The sequence below is a fragment of the Eptatretus burgeri genome, chromosome 6 (assembly GCF_056783735.1).
Source record: "Eptatretus burgeri isolate ZD-2024b chromosome 6, Ebu_testis_v1, whole genome shotgun sequence".
Taxonomy (NCBI): domain Eukaryota; kingdom Metazoa; phylum Chordata; class Myxini; order Myxiniformes; family Myxinidae; genus Eptatretus; species Eptatretus burgeri.
Window position 1 is genome coordinate 99,031,814 of NC_140966.1, and position 20,000 is coordinate 99,051,813.

At 45.4% G+C, this 20,000-nt stretch overlaps 1 protein-coding gene across 3 annotated transcripts in view; it reads left to right on the top strand.

The window, feature by feature from the left end:
* LOC147025440 (phosphatidylinositol 3-kinase regulatory subunit gamma-like) overlaps positions 1-20,000 on the top strand; it is a 210,175-nt gene that overhangs the window by 101,456 nt on the left and 88,719 nt on the right. For all 3 annotated transcript variants that reach the window (XM_085886401.1, XM_085886403.1, XM_085886402.1), the window contains 3 exons: positions 970-1,098; positions 3,511-3,694; positions 13,502-13,587. In XM_085886401.1, the coding sequence (XP_085742527.1) occupies positions 970-1,098; positions 3,511-3,694; positions 13,502-13,587 (399 nt within the window). The remainder of the gene's footprint in view (positions 1-969; positions 1,099-3,510; positions 3,695-13,501; positions 13,588-20,000) is intronic.

Here is a 20,000-nt window from a genome sequence, read left to right on the forward strand (position 1 = left end):
TGGGAATCGGATTGAAGCGCATGAAAAGGCAGCAATTCTGCAGTTTCCTTTCCCAGGGTACATTTATCAAATTGCGATCATGCTTTGGGTAGCATTCTTGAAAATCGATCATCCCATTAGTTGGCATATTTCTGGTGCTCTGGTTTGTTTCACTTCCAAAGATGTCCCATCTGTATATGATGCTGCACATGCATCATTGTTTAGGTGTGTTCTGGAAGGGAGTACCTCCCTCCCCCCTACCCATTCCACTCCCCCCCTCCCCCCCCACCTCTTTACCTACTCTTTTATTTTCTGTTCTTTCAGGCCTTCTCTTCTCCACCCTTTTCCTTTGTCTATTTTTCCTTCCACCTGTTCTCCCCCCACCCCCTCACCCCTCTTCCCCTTGTCCTCTCCCTCTCCCCAATTTTCCCTTCTCCTCTTGTACCTTCACGTTCTCTCTCCCTTATCTTCTCTTTCCCTCACCTTTCTTCATCATCCCCCTCCACCCAGCCATATTGTCCTTTCCTCCATTCCTCCTCCCCCCCCCACCCTCATCATTTCCTCCATTTCCCCCTTTGGCACTTTGTCATTTGCTGCATTTGTTGATGCTATACTTTTCTTGACAATCATTGTGTGTGTGTGTGTGTGTGTGTGTGTGTGTGTGTGTGTGTGTGTGTGTGTGTGTGTGTGTGTGTGTGTGTGTGTGTGTGTGTGTGTCATGTGCGACGTGCCTGTGTGCATGCCACACACGGCTTGCGTTCAGCAGCAGGCCTATTGATATAGTGACGTGTGATAAATCTGGTGATCCAAATGACGAGTCGTGTTCTCTTGAAGAACCTGCACAGCCACTGACTCAAAACTCCACATTTTAAAGTCGATGTCATGTAATGAAATTATTTGAACATTTTCTGCACTCCACGGATGGAAACCAAGTGCCTTGCTCATGATTCCCGGGTATGCTGACGTGAGTTTGCCATTGTATGTCCGCAGATCTCTCCGTCGACTTGGACTCGGTGCCAGTGCCAACGGTCGTTGATGCAGTGAAGTGTTACCTGCGCGAGCTACCCAGCCCCCTGGTGCCCGTCTCCGTGTTTAGCGAAGTCATTTACGCCAGCCAGGGTAAGCACATGCTCGTTGATGCCTGCTGGTACTTACAGCCGCACATGACATTACCTTGGCAAGCAGAATTAAAAGGTAAAACTGGACTTGTGGCACTTGGAATTGCAGTGCTGAATCGGTCATCATTATCTCGGTGGTAGTAGTAGTTGTAGTTGTAGTAGTAACAGTAGTATTGCCTACTTTTTTGAGTTTTATTTCCTTTTGAAAATACATAAGCAGTTTATAGGACTCGTGCATCAATGGTCTTGTGGCATGGTATCGCATGTTGCATCATTTTGGATGATGACACCACCGCAGACGGTGTTGCAAGCACAGTGTAGAACTGGCTCGAGTCGATACAGTGTTTGGCTCGAGTCGATACTCGCAGCTTCTGCAGAAAGAAACACTTAATACAAGGGGATAAACAAGGAACTTTGGTGCAGGAGGCGGCCATTCGTCCTGACACGCCTACACTGCACCAACGCCGGATCCCATCACCCATCCGCACACGAGTCCTGCCAATATAACCTGCACCCCAATATCTCCAATACTTTCTCGGTACCTATCCAATTCCAATTTACTTTTCCAGGGAGGAAATTCCATGCATTAACCGCTCTCTGACTGAAAGACCCTCGCCTGACGACTGTCATAACTCTTCTTGTTTACTCTCAGGAGCTATGGCCCCTGGTCCAATCAAGTCCAATCCAATCTGCTGAAAAACTCTTCCGCTGTTATTTTCTCTCTGTCAATATCTCCATCAAATCGCCTTGTAATTACCTCATCCTTTCTAAGTTATGAAGTCCCGTCTCCTTTAGCCGCTCCTCAATGCTGAGTCTCGCTCGGCCCGGAATCGATCGAGTCGCTCCTTGCTGAACCCTCTCGATGGCTGCGACGTCCTTCCTCAGACGTCGTAACCGAAAGTGCAAAATGGTCAAAAATTCTTGATATATTGGAAGTTGTGTGAATGTGGATGAAGTGGCGGCACAGGTTGTTAAATGTGAGGGTGAGAAAATATTTAAAATGTGACATTTGCTCAGCTTCATCACAACTACAATTCAACATTTAATAATGGTATGTAATATATAGATGAGAAAAACTGAAATCACATTTTAGGAACTTTTATCATGTGCATTGCTTGAAGGTTTGTTGTTTTTTAACCACACTTTAATGGGTTGTATGGAGGAAGAGGTTCACTCTCGAAGTTGGGATTTCAACCATTTTGCCATCCGTATGACGTCATATAATAACTATATAACCATTTATGGATGCCTGCTGGTTGTGATGTCATTTTGTTGTCCTTTCATCCAGTTGCTTTGTTTTACCCTCTTCCTTCTCATATAACTTTTGGTTTCACTGACAGCTTCCCCCTCCACCCCCCCCCAACCACCCCCACCAGTTTTGTTTTGGCTCCCTCCCACTTGCTGGTTGTTATTGGGCCCCCTCACACACTAGTGATTATTCGGCCCCCTTACATGCACTGGTTGTTTTGGGGCCTCTTCAGCACTCAAGTTGTTTGGTGCACTCTCCCATCTGCCAGTCTTTTATGATCCCCTGCCCACATTGGGGCGTGTGCAGTTCATTGGGGACCCCTTGCGTGTGGAGGTCGTTTGGGGACCCCTCGCGTGTGCAGATCATTGGGGACCCATTGCGTGTGCAGTTCATTGGGGACCCCTTGCGTGTGGAGGTCGTTTGGGGACCCCTCACGTGTGCAGATCGTTTGGGGACCCCTTGTGTGTGCAGATCATTTGGGGACCCTTTGTGTGTGCAGGTCATTGGGGATCCCTCATGTGTGCAGATCATTTGGGGACCCTTTGTGTGTGCAGGTCATTGGGGATCCCTCACGTGTGCAGGTCGTTTGGGGACCCCTTGCATGTACAGATCGTTTGGGGACCCCTTGTGTGTGCAGATCATTTGGGGACCCTTTGTGTGTGCAGGTCATTGGGGATCCCTCATGTGTGCAGATCATTTGGGGACCCTTTGTGTGTGCAGGTCGTTTGGGGACCCCTTGCGTGTGTTAGGTCGTTTTTGGGCTCTCTCTCTCTCTCTCTCTCTCTCTCTCTCTCTCTCTCTCTCTCTCTCTCTCTCTCTCTCTCTCTCTCTCTCTCTCTCTCTCTCTCTCTCTCTCTCTCTCTCGTCTCTCTCGTCTCTCTCGTCTCTCTCGTCTCTCTCGTCTCTCTCGTCTCTCTCGTCTCTCTCGTCTCTCTCGTCTCTCTCGTCTCTCTCGTCTCTCTCGTCTCTCTCGTCTCTCTCGTCTCTCTCGTCTCTCTCGTCTCTCTCGTCTCTCTCGTCTCTCTCGTCTCTCTCGTCTCTCTCGTCTCTCTGTGTGTTTTGGACTCCTCTCCTCTCCCTACTCCTCCCTCCCTCATACATGGTTTTAGTCCAGAACTTTGTCACACTTGCATGTAAATGCTTGAAGCTTAGCACTGTTTGCAGGTGGCTGCGGTGCGAGTGAGTGCTCGGAGATGGTGCGGCGCCTCATGGAGTCACCCACAGTTATTACCCAGCACGGACTCGCCCTGCATTGCTTGCTGCAGCACCTTGTTCAAGTTGCCGGTCCAACACCTTCCGCTCTGCGTACCATTGCCGAACAATTTGCACCGCTTGTCTTCCGCTGCAGGTGCTTAACATGGAAATTGGATATTGGGGAGGGTGGGGGGGGAGTGGGGGGAGTGGGATGTTTCAAACCCTTTCATCTCTAAGGGAAGTGAGGACAAGGTTTGCTGATGTTTGTGCCCACAAGTAAAATTTCAGAACCATGCCAACGACCAAATATGCATGTGAGGCCAGGTAGTCGGTAATACAATCGCATTGTATCCTGAAAGCATCCAACAGGATGGCCTGCACTTGCTTCCGATATCAATAGTCCGGGTTGACTTCTCGACCCGTTTATCATTTGTTATACCGGTGCTTGCTGTGCAGGGCATTGCATCAACGGATGTGCTGTCCCTCAAATGTACATTAATCTGAGGACGTGTCTGCTCGCATTGATTGCTGATGTACTTTAAATATCCCATTATGTAAAGGGACGAAGGGTCGGCAAGTTACTTCTACTACTGGCACCCTTGTCCAAGTGTCAAGTTCCTGCTCTCACCAGGGTCCGCAGAGGATATGACCACCACCTGCTCCATTTACCTGTGGAAACGCCATTGTGGTGCCCCAACAAACTGTTAGTTTATGGGAGAAATGTATGATGATGAAGGTAATGCAAGAAGACAATTTGTTGGGGGAGTTAACAAGGGTGAGTGGTGTTCAAGGATTAAGTGGAGGTGTCCTTCCAGTCTGCAAATATTGTTGGATATTGCAACAGGTAAAATAATCTTCAACAGTGGCTACAGACTATGTCCATTAGGTTTTAATTCATCTGCTTTAAAAAAAAATGTTTCCATCCCTCTTTTGATTCAAATGAAAACAGCATTAAGAATAGCTAGTTTAGATAGCCAGCGAAGCTTTAATATAGACTAGACGACCCGTGAACCCGTTGTGACAGCGATTGATAAAAAAGATCATTTCAAAAAAAAAAGAAAAGAAAAGATAGCTCCAGCGAACGATACCGCTGAGGTTGTTTACATTGATCAAATTCTCCCGAAGAGTACTTGACTGAATCGGGAATTGATTTTTTTATATTTTTTTTGTTGCCCGATTTGAACAAAACTTGATACTGCACATCGCAGGAGAATAGTGAGTAAGGTGTCACGAAAATTTTTGTGCTATCGTGTACCGTTTTGGCTGTATTTCGGGAACATACACACATACATACATACAAGATGAGAGTTTTAGTAATATATAGACGCTATAATGGGAGCCGGGCATGCATCGATTGCGTCGTATGTGTGTGTGTGCGTTTGAGTTCCACCCATTGGTTGGACAGTTTGCTTGACTCCACCCACAATTTCTATACTACAGCCACCAATTTAGGAATCTGTTAGAATTACCCTTTAGAACCCCTTCTCTCAAGCATTGCTTGTACTGCGGAGGTTACGCAGGTTTGCTATTATTTCTGACAAGTTTCTCTTAAAATTGTGACGGATTTCTGTGAGATCGGTGCTCGCATGATATGGGAGCAGAAAGCATCCTGAATTCCCGCTTCGACGTGAGAATGCCCATTTGATTATATGAGGGGGGGTGGGGGTATGAGAATATAGATGGGAGAGCTTTGGAAAAGGGGGGGTGGGGGTATGAAAATATAGATGGGAGAGCTTTGGAAAAGGGGGAGGGTAGGGGTTTGAGGACTTTTGGTGAAGGGGTTTGAAGACTTCAGTGTGGGGAGAGGATTGACGTCTTAGGTTTGGGAGGGGAAGGGTGAGGACTTGGGGGAGGGGGGGAGAGCAAAAATAAGACAGAGTTGAGAGGGGGAGGCTGAGGCTTTTTAATTGAGGAGTTGTCAGAAGTGTGTGCGTGCGCACGCGCGGGAGTTTGGGTGATGCAACATTAACCCTACTGATAATATGCTCACACCTGTAAAACTATAGAAAACTAAAAGGGCACACGTTGGAGCGCATACCTCCGCCCTGTAATGCCTGATCCACGAGAACATATCGGGTCCAACACATTTTTGAAATGTCATGCTTTCTGTCGTTTTTGAGCCCTATCTCTCAGTGGTGAAGAATCACTCAAAAAATTCTAGTAGTCGGATCCAGATCTTTACCAAAATTGAATCAATTAGTCGTGGTCACACCCAAACTGTCCAGCAAGTTTCATCCGAATCCATCCACAACTTTTTGAGATATTGTGCTTTATGTCATTTTTGGCCATATCTTTCAATGATGAAGAATCAATTTAAAAATTCTGGAAGTCGGATCCGGCTGAAATTTGGCAGCAAGGTTCTTCTGACTGGTAACAGGGATTGCAAAGCTCGTTTTGGTCACGTGACTTAAAGTTGGTCAAAATGGTGGACTTGGTAAATTCCTTCAAAAATCTTCTTCCCCAGACCCACCAGTCAGTGTGCAACCAAATTTGGGTTACAACTCGAGGCCAAGGTAGGGATGTTAAATTACAGAGGTCATGCCGATCGCATGACCGGAAGTGTGTCAAAATGGCCAGCTTGGTCAATTTTTGGGAAAATCGTGTAAATTCCAACAAAAATCTTCCCCACACCCACCAGTCAGTGTGCTACCAAATTTGGGTTACAACTGTAGGCCAAGGTAGGGATGTTAAATTACGGAGGTCATGCCGATCACATGACCGGAAGTGTGTCAAAATGGCCAGCTTGGTCAATTTTTGGGAAAATCGTGTAAATTCCAACAAAAATCTTCCCCACACCCACCAGTCAGTGTGCTACCAAATTTGGGTTACAACTGTAGGCCAAGGTAGGGATGTTAAATTACAGAGGTCATGCCGATCGCATGACCGGAAGTGTGTCAAAATGGCCAGCTTAGTCAATTTTTGGGAAAATCATGTAAATTCCAACAAAAATCTTCCCCACACCCACCAGTCAGTGTGCTACCAAATTTGGGTTACAACTGTAGGCCAAGGTAGGGATGTTAAATTACGGAGGTCATGCCGATCACATGACCGGAAGTGTGTCAAAATGGCCAGCTTGGTCAATTTTTGGGAAAATCGTGTAAATTCCAACAAAAATCTTCTCCATACCCACCAGTCAGTATGCTACCAAATTTGGGTTACAACTGTAGGCCAAGGTAGGGATGTTAAATTACGGAGGTCATGCCGATCACATGACCGGAAGTGTGTCAAAATGGCCAGCTTGGTAAATTTTTGGGAAAATCGTGTAAATTCCAACAAAAATCTTCCCCACACCCACCAGTCAGTGTGCTACCAAATTTGGGTTACAACTGTAGGCCAAGGTAGGGATGTTAAATTACGGAGGTCATGCCGATCACATGACCGGAAGTGTGTCAAAATGGCCAGCTTGGTCAATTTTTGGGAAAATCGTGTAAATTCCAACAAAAATCTTCTCCAGACCCAACAGTCAGAATGTTAACAAATTTGGGTTACAAGATTAGGATAGGGTCCTGATGTTAAATTGCGGAGGCCATGCTGATCACATGACCAGAAGTATGTCAATTTCTTGTGATTTGTCTTCTTTTGATTGTGGTAAACCACTGATCTCTGCACTAACCGAATGGGAAGCTCGATATCCGTTGGGCAAGCGACTGTGAAGCTGAGCCGTGGCCATATTATGACGCCCAGAAAGTGACACTACTCCATTGAAACAAGTTTCTCGAAATTGTGCTTCGGTTACGCACATGCTTCTACTTTCTTGAGATCACAATTATCTTCGCCAGTATTTATATGAAATGACTCGAAAGCCTGTGGACACCAGCCCCACATTTTTATTGCGTTTGTAGTTGTAATTTTTTAAAATCTATATTGGAATTCTTGGAACAGGAAAGCAGTAAATAAGTATTTTATTGATATGCCACTGTTTTTTTTTTGTCACGGAGGTAAGGCCTCCACCAAAATCAATTCACGAAAGAAAGGGCATTTTTGGGAGATAACTGTTTAATTTGTGAAATGTTCTTGGAATATGAAGTGGATAAGGCCAAGCGAAGCACAGTTCGTGCTTGCTTTGTCTGGGAATTTATCGATGTCGATATCAATGTGAATAATGAAAATGTTTTTGGCCGAGTCACTTTTTTGTGACCCTGCACTGCTCAGGTCCTTGGCGATTAATTTTGATTTTTTTTTGTTTTGTTTTTGTATACCAAGTCGAGGCTCGTGTAAGAGTGAATATATAGAAACGCATAACGAGGCAGGAGGCAAGAGGGGTGGAAGAGGGAAGCACAAAATAGTGGGAAACAAAGACAATAGGAGATCTGTGGAAGGGAGAGGGATGGGGTGGGGGTACATGGGGTAAACAAGATGGACACTACAGGGGCTTTCAGGAAGGATAACAGGGAATTTTAAGGATTTGGGTTTGGGGTGGATTGACAGGGGTAGAAAAAATCAAGAACTTGGATGGGGGAAGATTTGAGATAGTGGTCCAGAGGGAGGAGTGGGATTGCAGAGAGTGTGGGAGTTTGTTGCAGAGGAGGGAAAAAAGAGGAATGAAAGAGTGAAGGTGAGCAGTGATTCTTGATTTTGGCAGTTTCACCAGAAGGGGGTTGCTGGCAGACCTTGAGCGACCTGAGAAAAATATCGAGGGGACAGAGCACAGACAGAGCAAAAGGGGGGAGGGGGGAGGGGGGCAAGGCCGGAGAGCAGACGGTAGAAGACAGAAAGACCACCGTCTCTGTGTTGAGAGAGGGAGAAACTCGAATATTGCACCATTTTCAATTTTGCGTGACCATTGGCTTGAGAGGAGATGCAAAACTGACACACTGACATTGGGTCCGACCAGCGGGAACTCCCGCGCGAAGGGTGGGACTCGGGAGTACCCTTCTCGGTCCACCTTTGGTGGGCAACGTACTGCGGCACATCCTTGGAAATACACTTTATCATTTTTGAAAGAAATTTTATTGATCACAACATATCATGCTCCATGTCATAACATTAAGGAAGTTACTTGCAAAACCAGCCATCACCAAAGGTGGTGCCATTTTCAAAACACACACACACACACACACACACACGCTTAATTATCTCTCATTTTCACATGTTTGTTACAGGAAGTGATTGAAAGTGTGCCAACAGGTGTCCATATGCTACATTACTCTCTGTTACGATGCCACTTTGAACGTTACACGGGTGTAATGGTCAAATTTACAAAACATGTCATTTTGAATATTTTTGATACAGGAAGTAACATAATTTACCAAACAATGTTTGGGGTTATTGTCTAAAAGACGACATGCACATTCTACATTCCATATGAACATGTACGAAATCGGAAAGCACAAATACCTCGAAATGTCTCAATTTTGTCTTCATGACTTTGGTTTGATAAAAGTTGATAAATGTCTTCCAAACCCGTTATAATTATTATTGTGGGGAAGAAGTGACGACTGAAGAGCAAAGGAACCAAACTACTTGCGGTGGGCGTTATAAGAGTTAGACAAGAAGGGGAAGATGACGTGATCATGATTAGGCAGACTATTTTCATGAAATAACGGTCGTTCAAAACATTTTGACGGGAGATCATTTGGAAATGATACTGAGCAAAAAAAAATTAATAAAATGTCTCTGCAAGCTGAGGGTGATCAATTTTTTTTTCAAATAATAAATACACGCCGCACTCGGCACGAACGATGCGTGCAAGTCGCTTCTTTTGGGGGTTCTTAAGGCGGTGCGTTGATTTCAACATTCAGCCGTGACAGCAAATCCATTTAGTGGAGAGATCAGTGGGGTAACAAGTTATGGGGTTCTGGAATCTGCGCAGACTGAGGGAGTACAGGGGGCGGGAGGAGCGAGGGAAGAAGTGAGGCGACGTACAATTAAGAGTTCACCAAACTGCCTGCGGTGGGCGAGAAGCAAACCTTGGGACTTGGACCCCTGCTGAGAGATGAAGATAACTTTTGGATAGCTTTGAAAGATGCAAATTTTTATGAGCTCTGCTGTCGCCCCTGTTATGTTTAAACCCAACGACATAGCACCGGTTGTTTATTATCCTCACACTTTTTGAAGAAAGAAAAAAAAAGCGGGGGGATATTGTAATCGGCTCCGTCTGTCTATCTGCTTGTATGTACACGTAGTGGACTTGAAAATGGAAACGCTAAGGTAAGGTCACTTAGTCAGGCATTGGCCAGTACGGCCGATATGCGCCGTGGCGTAGAGTCCAGCAGCGTCTGGAATTCTGCAGGAGTGATGCGGCACCATTCTTCTCCGAGAAAGTCAATCAACTCACACCTGTTTGATGGAGGTGGGAAACGCTCTCTCAGGATATCCCATAAATGCTCGATTGGGTTCAGATCTGGTGATTGAGAAGGCCACGACTTGGATAACATCAGTGTCATGCTCATCAAACCATTAGGCGACCACATGGTCTCTGTGGATGGGGGCATTGAGGGGGTCTCCTCTTGCAGCCATACTGGCCATAATTATAGGCAACCAGGCCTGTGTAGAGTTTTTAAGTATTATCCTAAGCATGCCAGGATGTTATTTGCTTAATTAACACATGGGCCACACCTGTGTGGAAGCCGTTGCTTGGTGTCCCTCATTTACTCAGGAGTTTCCTTTTTTTTTTTTTTTTTTAAATTTGTCCACTACCTGTATGTCTGTCATGCTATCTCCCCCTAAACGGTTGGGCAGAACTTCACCAAACTTGGTAGCTATGATCACCACATGGCACGAAGGGGCAAGAGTCGTGTCAAATTTGGCCTTGCCTCTTATGCTGGGGTCAAAGGTCAAATGCTGAAAAATGCAATCGCTGGCACATTTTTAAACATTTTAAAGTGAAACTTTGTATTTGCGATCAACATTCGGGGTCGCATGAAATATGTAACAATTATTTTTGATTTGACCCCCGGTTCATGTAATGCGCCAGAGGGTGGTGACTTAGGGGCATGGGTCAAAACGGGAAAAAAAAAAACAATTCAACTCAAAAATTGATGTTGGGTCATTCCCGGTGGAACTTTATGTTCAAACATCTTTCAACTCTGCTAGAGGTGGGAAGCGTGGGGATTTGCAATGGCGTTCCATCAACTCCGCTCCAGTTAGAATTTTGTTTCGTTTTTTAGGTGTTCAGCTGGAACACTAACGGGAACAATTGAAACCCTTAATTGATGCATGGTTGACCCAAAGGAGTATTTTGATACAGTAGAGTAATGGAATACCGCCGAAGACTTCGAACTGGAATTCCCAGAGGATTATCGTTCGAATCTGGTTGCAGACAGAGCTCCGAAGGATTCGGATGCTGAGGTTTTGGAAACCGGGCCAGTGAGAATAATTAACGTTTTGCTGTCTGATTGAAGGTAGATTCCAAGGTGGCTCATTGATGACCTCCAGGGAGGGGTAATCTACATGCCTGGTCTGATCTGGTCTACATTTGGTGCCAGGTTGGGCCATACTTTGTGACTGACCGTTACCGCCCTCTGCCCAACTTTAGTTGGTGCTAAAATTTTTAATTTAAACTGTCAAAACAGATTAGAGTCGTCATGGGCCTTGTGCCGAGGTGTGGGTGAGGGGGTGGCGGGCGGTTGCTCCAGCTGCTCGAAGCCACAGTCATGAGTGGCAACATGCATAACATGGGCCTTGCTATCCTGAAGGAGTACGCCATTGGTCGACGTTCCTCGGTGCATGTCCTCAATGGCCAATGATGGCAATTTTTGCACGAGGCTTGCGTAATATTCACCTGTGATTGTACTTTTGTGACACATGTTGTCGATCAGCAGGCCATCCCAGAAAAATTGGGGCCATGATTGGGCAAAAATTGGGGCCAAAAATGAGCAGCCATCTTCCAATGGCTGAGGGGTTGGGTGTAAAATTTCTTGGGTGGCTGTAATCCAATTTGATAACAGTTTGGTTTCCGAATCCCAATGGTGAAGCCTCGTTCCGTCAGCATTTACCGGACGATCATGAAAGTCGTCTGGATCGGCGTTGAACGGTTGGAGAAGCTCGCAACATGATACCGACCATTGCTGTCGATCGTTGATTCTGAGGTTTCGGAAGATCCATCGTCCAGTGTTGCTGAGGCTTTCGGACACGCCCAAGTGTTCATGGATGTTGGTGGAAATGCTATCTTGAGAAATTCCAACTTCTGTTTCTTATATTTCTGTGACCTGAACATGGTGATCTTCCACAATTAGCACCTCGACCTTCGAAGCAACTGTGTAAGGGTCGGTTGGTCTCCTCTTCCACCCGTTTCGTCTTTGGGGACATCTTCAACAGATTCCCAATCCATGCTTAAAACCATTCACCCATTTCACCACTGTATAATATGAGCGAACACCTTCATCTTGCATACCCACGATGTATTTTTGTGGACACCCTTTTTTGCATAAATATGTGATAACACCTCGACACCTAATTTACTTAGGTCCATGATTGTCTGACATAGCAAACTTCCGGCTCATGCTCTGAAAGAAGAAATTTCGAAATTAATGAAACTGATGGCACATAACAAGCGGTACTGTGCATTAAAATTTATAATCCGCAATATGCCGCTGCTCGAGGGTGCCAATGAATACACCGTTCCGAAAAATTTTAAGCGCCGCGCGTACTCGTCTGTTTTATTTTTCTATTTTTGTGCTCTGGTCAGGATATCGCAGATTATTTTAACTTTTATTTATTTATTTATTTTTTTAAAGTTTCCACAAGTTACGTAGATTGCATTTGGTTATGAAGGATACCAGGAAAATCACGAACGTGGCATGGGAAGGTATAATTATAGATAGCAGAGCAGGGTACGAGTACATCGAAATTGGATTTCTGAGGTTTCCTTGCCTTTAACAAATGATTTGGTACAGTAGTTGCCAATATATAAATATATATTTCTAATTTTTTAAATTTATTTATATATATTTATTTATTTATATATACATTGGATTTTCAACACTTCTTTGTTCGGATCACTGTGTTGTGATAAGTTCGGACTTGGCAGGAGAGAAGGTTACCATCATGTGGAGGACGTTTCATTCCTGGAACTGGTTAATTTTAAGACCGTGGGTGTGTGGGTGGCTGGCAGAGCACATTCCTCCATCCACGAAGGTTTCTTTTTGGCACAGGCATTCCAGTGTACTCCGCTTGTGCCAACAGAGCACAAGGTGCTTGCGTAGGACTAGTTGAGCCATTGAGAAATGCAATTGCCTGGGTGCTCTCTGCCCACCTCCTGAATGATTCGCTTGTGAATATTAACTCGTTTCACAGGAGTCGAGGCCTGAGCAGTGAGCCGTGCCAGTCGAAACGCTATCGCTCTCGGTCACGTGCACACCTCGAGCTAAAACGAACGGTGCTGTATTATGAATGGTGTGGGGCTAGAGTGCCTCCGACGAATAATAGAGTAAAGTCGAAGTCGATGAATTTTATTTGAAAAGGGGGAGGGAGAAGGAAAGGAGAAGGCCAATTTTGGCATTATCGGCTTGCCCTATGACAGATGGTCCTAATTGTTTTCGATCCTTTAACCTCATCTTCCAATGACCAGCCTCTTGTGTTCCGATATGAGGTAACCTTCCACATCGTGAAAGCGATGAGATCATTTGCTGGCAAGGCTCCCTTTTATTAACCGCAGCTGGGATGCTCTCAGCTTGGCATTGAGCAGCAAGTGCCAGGCTCGAGAGCACTGCTGCCGCCATGCCTGCTCTGGCTGCCCCTCAATAGAAATTTGTATCGGAATGTTACGAAATGATGCTCCAGTGAAATAACCTGTATAGTACCATGCAAAAAACATAGCCTGGTGTCATGAAAAACAATCCGTCAAATGCATGCATGTGGACTCTCAAAAAATGGGAATTTGTTTTTTCATGTCTAGTTTATTGGCATTTTGGCCTTTCATTTGAAGGGTGGCCAAATCCAAGTGTTTGTTTGTTATCTCGACCGGCTCACTTAACCATCTCTTTTGGTCCTCCTTTTTTCTTTTCTTTTTTTTCTTTAGTGAGGACATCAAGGCTGATATGATTGTGCGGGTGATGGAAATTCTCATCAAGACGAGCCAGCCCATTGACCCACAGACTGCTCCCGGTGAGCCCGATGCGACGGCAATGCGGAATGGGTAGCTCGCTGATCAGTTCAGATGGAACGAATGATCTGTTGTGTTTTCAATTTGCTTTTTAATTTTTTTTCCCACAAATAATATCCTTCATAAGCAAACTTGACAAAGCTAGAAATAAATTGCTGAGAGATGCGATTCTAGAGACTGAAGAATTAGCTTGATAAGGTGGGAATTGTTATCATTTGATGAAATTGGCCTGGTTGGGTCTCTTTTTTTTTAAAATAAAAAAATTATTTATTTTTGCAACCTTCGCCAGCTGTGTCACAGGCGTTTGGGTAAATGTTGCTGCCTGTTTCACAAGCGGCTTGCATGCCCTTTTGAGCTCATTAAAATGCAATTTTGTGTGTTTGAGTATTGCGTTCCTGTCACGTAGGCCGGGTAGATTTTGCATTAACTAATGATCTCAGGCGCTGAGGCCTGCCAGCCACGAAGAGGCCAGTTACAGCGGCAGCTGGTCATGTGCAGCGACGGCCTGGCGTTTCGAGTCTTGCTCGATTCTGGCACTTGCTGGCATGGATTTCGGAAGCGAATACGGCGCAGTAATCTCCTTGTATGCCCGGAGAGCGATGGGGGATGGGTAGCGTGAGGCAGGAATGGGAATGAAGTCACCACTCATTGATTTAACTTCATATTAACTCGGAGCCTCCATTAAAACAATTCCTGCTGTAAAAGCTGCAGGCCGGCTCAAAACTCCTCAATCACACAGCCGCAGCCTTGCTCTCTCTCTCTCTCTCTGGCAGCGTCGCTAGGTTTGCCAGCTTGCATTGTGCTCCCGAGTGGCTCTAGTTCCACAATTTTCCTTTTGTGTCGGAGAAATTGTGATGTAGTTTGATATTGTGTATTTATGAGGAATGCAAATCAAGCTAAGGAGCAAGAGATGCGTATGTGTACTTGTCGTGTTAAGTATGAATAGGAAATCCAAGTGGGTGGGTGGAGGTTGGTGGTTAAAGGTTTGCATGCAACACGGTGATGCTGCAGCATTTCTTGTCTGAGGTGAGGCCTCAATGCCCTTGGAAGTTCAAAGGGTCCACTGCCGCCACGTGGACAAATTTAGTTCATGCCACCACGTCTACATAAAGCCATGGCATTTACAAACATGTTGTTGGTACGTTGCTGTGATGTCGTTTCTATCCATACTTTGCTCCTATCGGCAGTTTCACATGCATATATTACTTCACAGCCGATCATCCACGCCATTTGTAAAACGTTCACCCTCGTTTTTCTTTCCATTTCGATTTTGAGGATGTTTGAATATCAGATGTGATGGCTCTCTGCGGCTTCCCATACTCTCCTTCTTTGTAGTCTGCTCCGTCTCCTGTACTTGCACCGTTGCAGCGAAAGGAATCGGAGGTAAAATATTTTTTTTAAAAACGAGAGGGCAGACTTGCAATGAGATCATAGACGCTGCATGGAGCCATCTGGTTATGCACCCACCCGCTTTTTCGAGTTTTGTGGGCATCGGCACTGCCCACTGTGTTATCAGGGCAGACGGTGCACCTGCACGTACTGTTTGCTTTGCTGGGCCTGACTTGGTGGATGAAGGCAAAGCATATCCTACTGGCAGTTATTTGTGTTGCGTGCGAAATGAGATTCTCCCTTCGGATTCAGTGTGTTTGTGAAGGTGATGGGTGGTGAGGCCCGCCTTAATGCAGACGAGTGGGTCATCGGGGAAAATGTGAAACCCAATGAAAATTTAATAAATAAATATATTTTTAATACCTCGGTGACTCGTGATCAATTGCAAACAACCTGACGTGTCGTACCTAATATTTACACTGCATGTACAACCTGACAAAGCATACCTAATGTGAGCTCGGTACGTACCTGTTGCTCACAATTTTTGGCACCCCTGTGTAACCTCGGATTTATCTCATGTACAGTTCCGTGTTCATTGCATGATATTACATTGATACGAACCTTTTATCATGTTACATAGCTAATTGATGCGATGGATCTGTTCCGCATCGTCGTGCTCATGGCAGGATCTGTTCGTATTGTCCAAGGGTGACGAGGTGTTGTGGACAAGTATTGCACGCATGCTTATATGTAGGGAATATATCTGTACGGAATGTATGTAGACACACACATATACCTGTGTTTATGAATATTCCATCACATAATAGCATTTTAAGTGTCAAGAATGTCGGTGTGTGTGTGCCATCATTTGCATTGCACAATTTAGTGTCTCCATGTTGTCTGATATTGAACGCATCATCTGATTCAGGATTCAGGTTGTGCGTGTGTATGTGCGTGCGCAGGCGCAGGTCTTTGACACATGTACATCTATAAGTGTGTGTGTCCTTCATAACTCCAAAACCATGAAGCCTCGCTGCTCGAATCTTTGCATGCACACGGATTATGAAAACGGGGTATTTGGGTAAATTTCACCACACGTCTTCAAGATGATTAACCGGGTGCTCATCATGAAAAACCAAAAAGGGCTTTCCCTTGGTCAGCCTGCTTTCACCTCGCAAGTGTCTGAAGCCGCCATTTTGTTTCGGCCTGCTCAAAAATGCCTTGCCTTGGAACAGGCCGCACAGGCCTCCGGTGTACATTTGAAGATTGAACATGTCTTCTATCATTAAATAAAGGCACCGTTTTGATGAAAACAAAGGTACATTTTGATTACAACTCGGGCGGAGGAAAACGAGGCAATGCATGTTTTGTTTGGAGCGATCGAAACGGCAGTCGAATTATATACCACCCAATGAAGGTACACTCTCATATAATGCATATGAAAGAAAATTGTGAAATGTTTAATAATCATAAAAAGTTTGTTTTTCGCCTGATTTTTCCAAGGATGATTAGTTTGCAAGTCCAGGATTTATAAACGAACTGATGCACACGTAATTCATATATTATGTGAAGTAAATAAATAGAGGTGATGAAAATCGACTTGGTGGCGAAATGCCTGCATTACATAATTAATTAGTTGGGAGGCTGGGGAAATTCTCAAGAGATTTTCTTTTACTTCTTTCAGAAGTAATATATACACATTGCAGTCATACACTTTGGTCCACTCAACATCACCTCTGAGTTTATGTACATTTTATAAACTAAAACAATGCCATGGAACCTGAATAAGGTACGTCTTCATTTCAACGAAAATATTCATAATTAATATTTAAAACTAGCCGAAACCCCGTCACAGACGGATTCCGTTCATTCAACCACCCTCACCAGCTCACACACACTCGAGGGACATGGACTGGACAGGGCGTGCTTGCCCCCGCCTACTCATTCCCCGCCCCTGCCCCATTCCCCCCCTGCCTTCAATTTGGTTACCCCCGCCCAAAAATTTAATTACCCCCCCCCCCGTCTCTTGATTCCCCGCCCCCTGTCTGCCCCCTCACACTCAACCCCGCCTAATTCACCGCAGCCACCGCACACTCATCCCCCACCCCATTCGCCCCCCCTGTCTCCCGTTTTCAATTTGCTTACCCCCGCCCAAAAATTTGCTTACCTTGCCCCCCCCCTCTCCACTCCCCCCCCCCTCTCTTCATCCCCCCCCCCCGCCTCTTCACTCCCTGCCCCCGTCTCTTCACTCCCTGCCCCCGCCTCTTCATCCCCGCCCCGCCTCTTCACTCCCTGCCCCCGCCTCTTCACTCCCTGCTCCCGCCTCTTCATCCCCCGCCCCCGCCTCTTCACTCCCTGCCCCCGTCTCTTCACTCCCTGCCCCCGCCTCTTCATCCCCCGCCCCGCCTCTTCACTCCCTGCCCCCGCCTCTTCATCCCCGCCCCGTCTATTCATCCCCCGCCCCCCCCTCTTCACTCCCTGCCCCCCCCTCTTCCTCCCCCGCCCCCGCCTCTTCACTCCCTGCCCCCGTCTCTTCATCCCCCACCCCCTCCTCTTCACTCCTCGCCCCCGTCTCAACAAAAAGTGTTTATTCTGCTTCAGATTTTAAAGTTGACTATTGCCACGATGTGCGATGCACTCTTACAGGTACGAAGTTTCTTTCAGTCCAGGCCACATTACCGAGAAAAACGTGACGCGACCGCGAGGAGGAGCACAAAATTGGTCCTTCAGTATTAATATATCGATGTTTAACTTTAAAGAACCGTCCTTTTGTCGGCGTTTTGTATGTACTGTACGCTGTCGAGATGTCCAGCGGTGTGTTCAGTTAGCAAGCAGCTAGCTAGCGCTTGCCAAGCCAGCCGTTCCTTATCAATGGTTTTGAATGGAGTGCTTGCTTGAGTGCTTAAGCAACTTGGTGAGCGCTCAACAAGAAACTTGGTATCTAAACACACCCTGGATTCATTACATAGCGACAAGGATAAACATCTACACCAATAATTATTTCAGCCATATCGATGAATTAGTCCCTGAGGGGGTCAGATTTTGACACGACGCGTGGCAAGATGGAGATGACGAAATGCGGGTTGGTGGAAAGCGAACGCAGGTTTTATTGTAATTATTTTTTTTTCCCCCCAAACGTGATTAAACACACTTTACTCACCATCAGTGACACAAAATACACAAGAATACTGAGATAGTCGTTTATTGACAAGTTATGATAATTCGGTTTCAAGTAATACAACTTCAAACTCAGTAATTGTGGTGACATGATATTAAATTGGTAATGATCGACGAAAGACTGTCCTTTCACTTTTATGAGCAGTTGGAGGAGAGGGGGGACGGGAGGACAGAGAGTTTGGGTTTGGAGGGAGTCTTGGCACCACATGGAAAAACATGCAACATTGTCTATCCGGAAGCTCTCCAAGCATAATCAAATAGAAGACCAAAAAGTAAAGAGTAAAGATGGAGTCATCAGGAGGAACCTAGATAGGATTTGGGTTTCAGCCGCGACTCCACTACCCTCAAACCCATCCGTGCACAGCCCAGTGAACCTCACAGAAAACGTTCTGCAAGAATTCTCTTCTCCTGAGAGATAGCTTACGAAAGAGAGAAATAGAGAGCAAAAGTGATGAAAGAGAAGACAAGCCGGGAGGTGACGATGGTTCCCATTATTGAACAATGCCACGATAGGTATAATTGAGTTAGTGGAAGCTTTTGAGGAAGCCCTACCATAAAAACTTATCTCTTCCGTCAAAATTGACCGAATCAAATCGGATTTTTTTATATGTTGTACTTATGGACATTACGCACAGCTTCTAGGAAATGAAATTGCGAGAAAAAGTCGAGAAAAAAAAAAGTTCAAGTGGGCGTGGCTCCGCCCACAAGGGGCATGGGACGCCCCTCATACAAAAAGACACAACTGGACCTTGATATCCAGCTTGTGTCCAAGTTTCATCAAGATCTCATCAAATGTCACGGAGCTATGCTCTGGAGAGAGTCACAAACAGACAGACAGACACAGATACACAGACACAATGAAAATAGTGCTCACTGCTGGTGCCCGCGAACCAAAAATAGTGGTCACTGCTGGCACCCGCGAACCAAAAAAGCAAAAATTATAATGAATAAAGAGAATTGTGAAAAAATTATAAAGAATTATGAAAGAAACAAAGAACAAAGATGTCGGGAAGAACCCGGACAGATATATTTCAGCAGTTACTCCCCAGGCTCAAATGCAGCAACATATACAAGCTACCAGAAGTCCGTCAGCGGGGAAGCAGAGTGCACACAGCATCAGGATATGGTACAAACATAATGAAACAGAAGACCAAGAAGGAACCCGAAGAAGTAAAGAGCAAAGATGGAGTCATCAGGAGGAACCTGGATAGTCTAATACTGATACTGTTATCAAGAGGAATAAAAAAAGTCAAACACTGTGACAAAATGTGATAAGAAAAATGTGATGTGAAATCCTCAATGCTGAAGAAGGATAAACGGTGCTCGAGAAGAAAGGCAGAAAGAGGAAAGAGAAACACAGAAGGAGGAAGATAGAAGAAGAACAATTTAATAAAAGATAAAGAAGAAAGGAAGGAGAGGCAGATAGAAGAAGGAAGACACAAGAAGAAGAAAGGCAGAAGGACAGGAAGACAAAGAAGGAAGATAGAAGTAGAAAAAGAAGAAACAAAACAAGAAATAATAAAAATCCAGAGCAGCAGAAACTCCCCAATATCAAGAAGCAAGACGGGAAGCACACAACAGCAATGACCTCATTCTGCCCAACTGTATCTGCAATCTCCCAGTCATTGTGTTGTCCATCAGTCAGTTGTCCGTACAATCTGGTTCAGGAGGACACAGTTCAAGCTTTTGAAACCTTTGTTGCTCCTGTGTGAAGCGAGGCCATCACCGTAAAATACAAAACACACAGGAAAGGGTGCTCTGTGTTGAGGCGTGGAGGTCATGGGACCAGTCAAAGATCCCCGTGGGTTAAATATCACTGCAACATGTCAACTATCAATGCTCTCTCTCTCTCTCTCTCTCTCTCTCTCTCTCTCTCTCTCTCTCTCTCTCTCTCTCTCTCTCTCTCTCT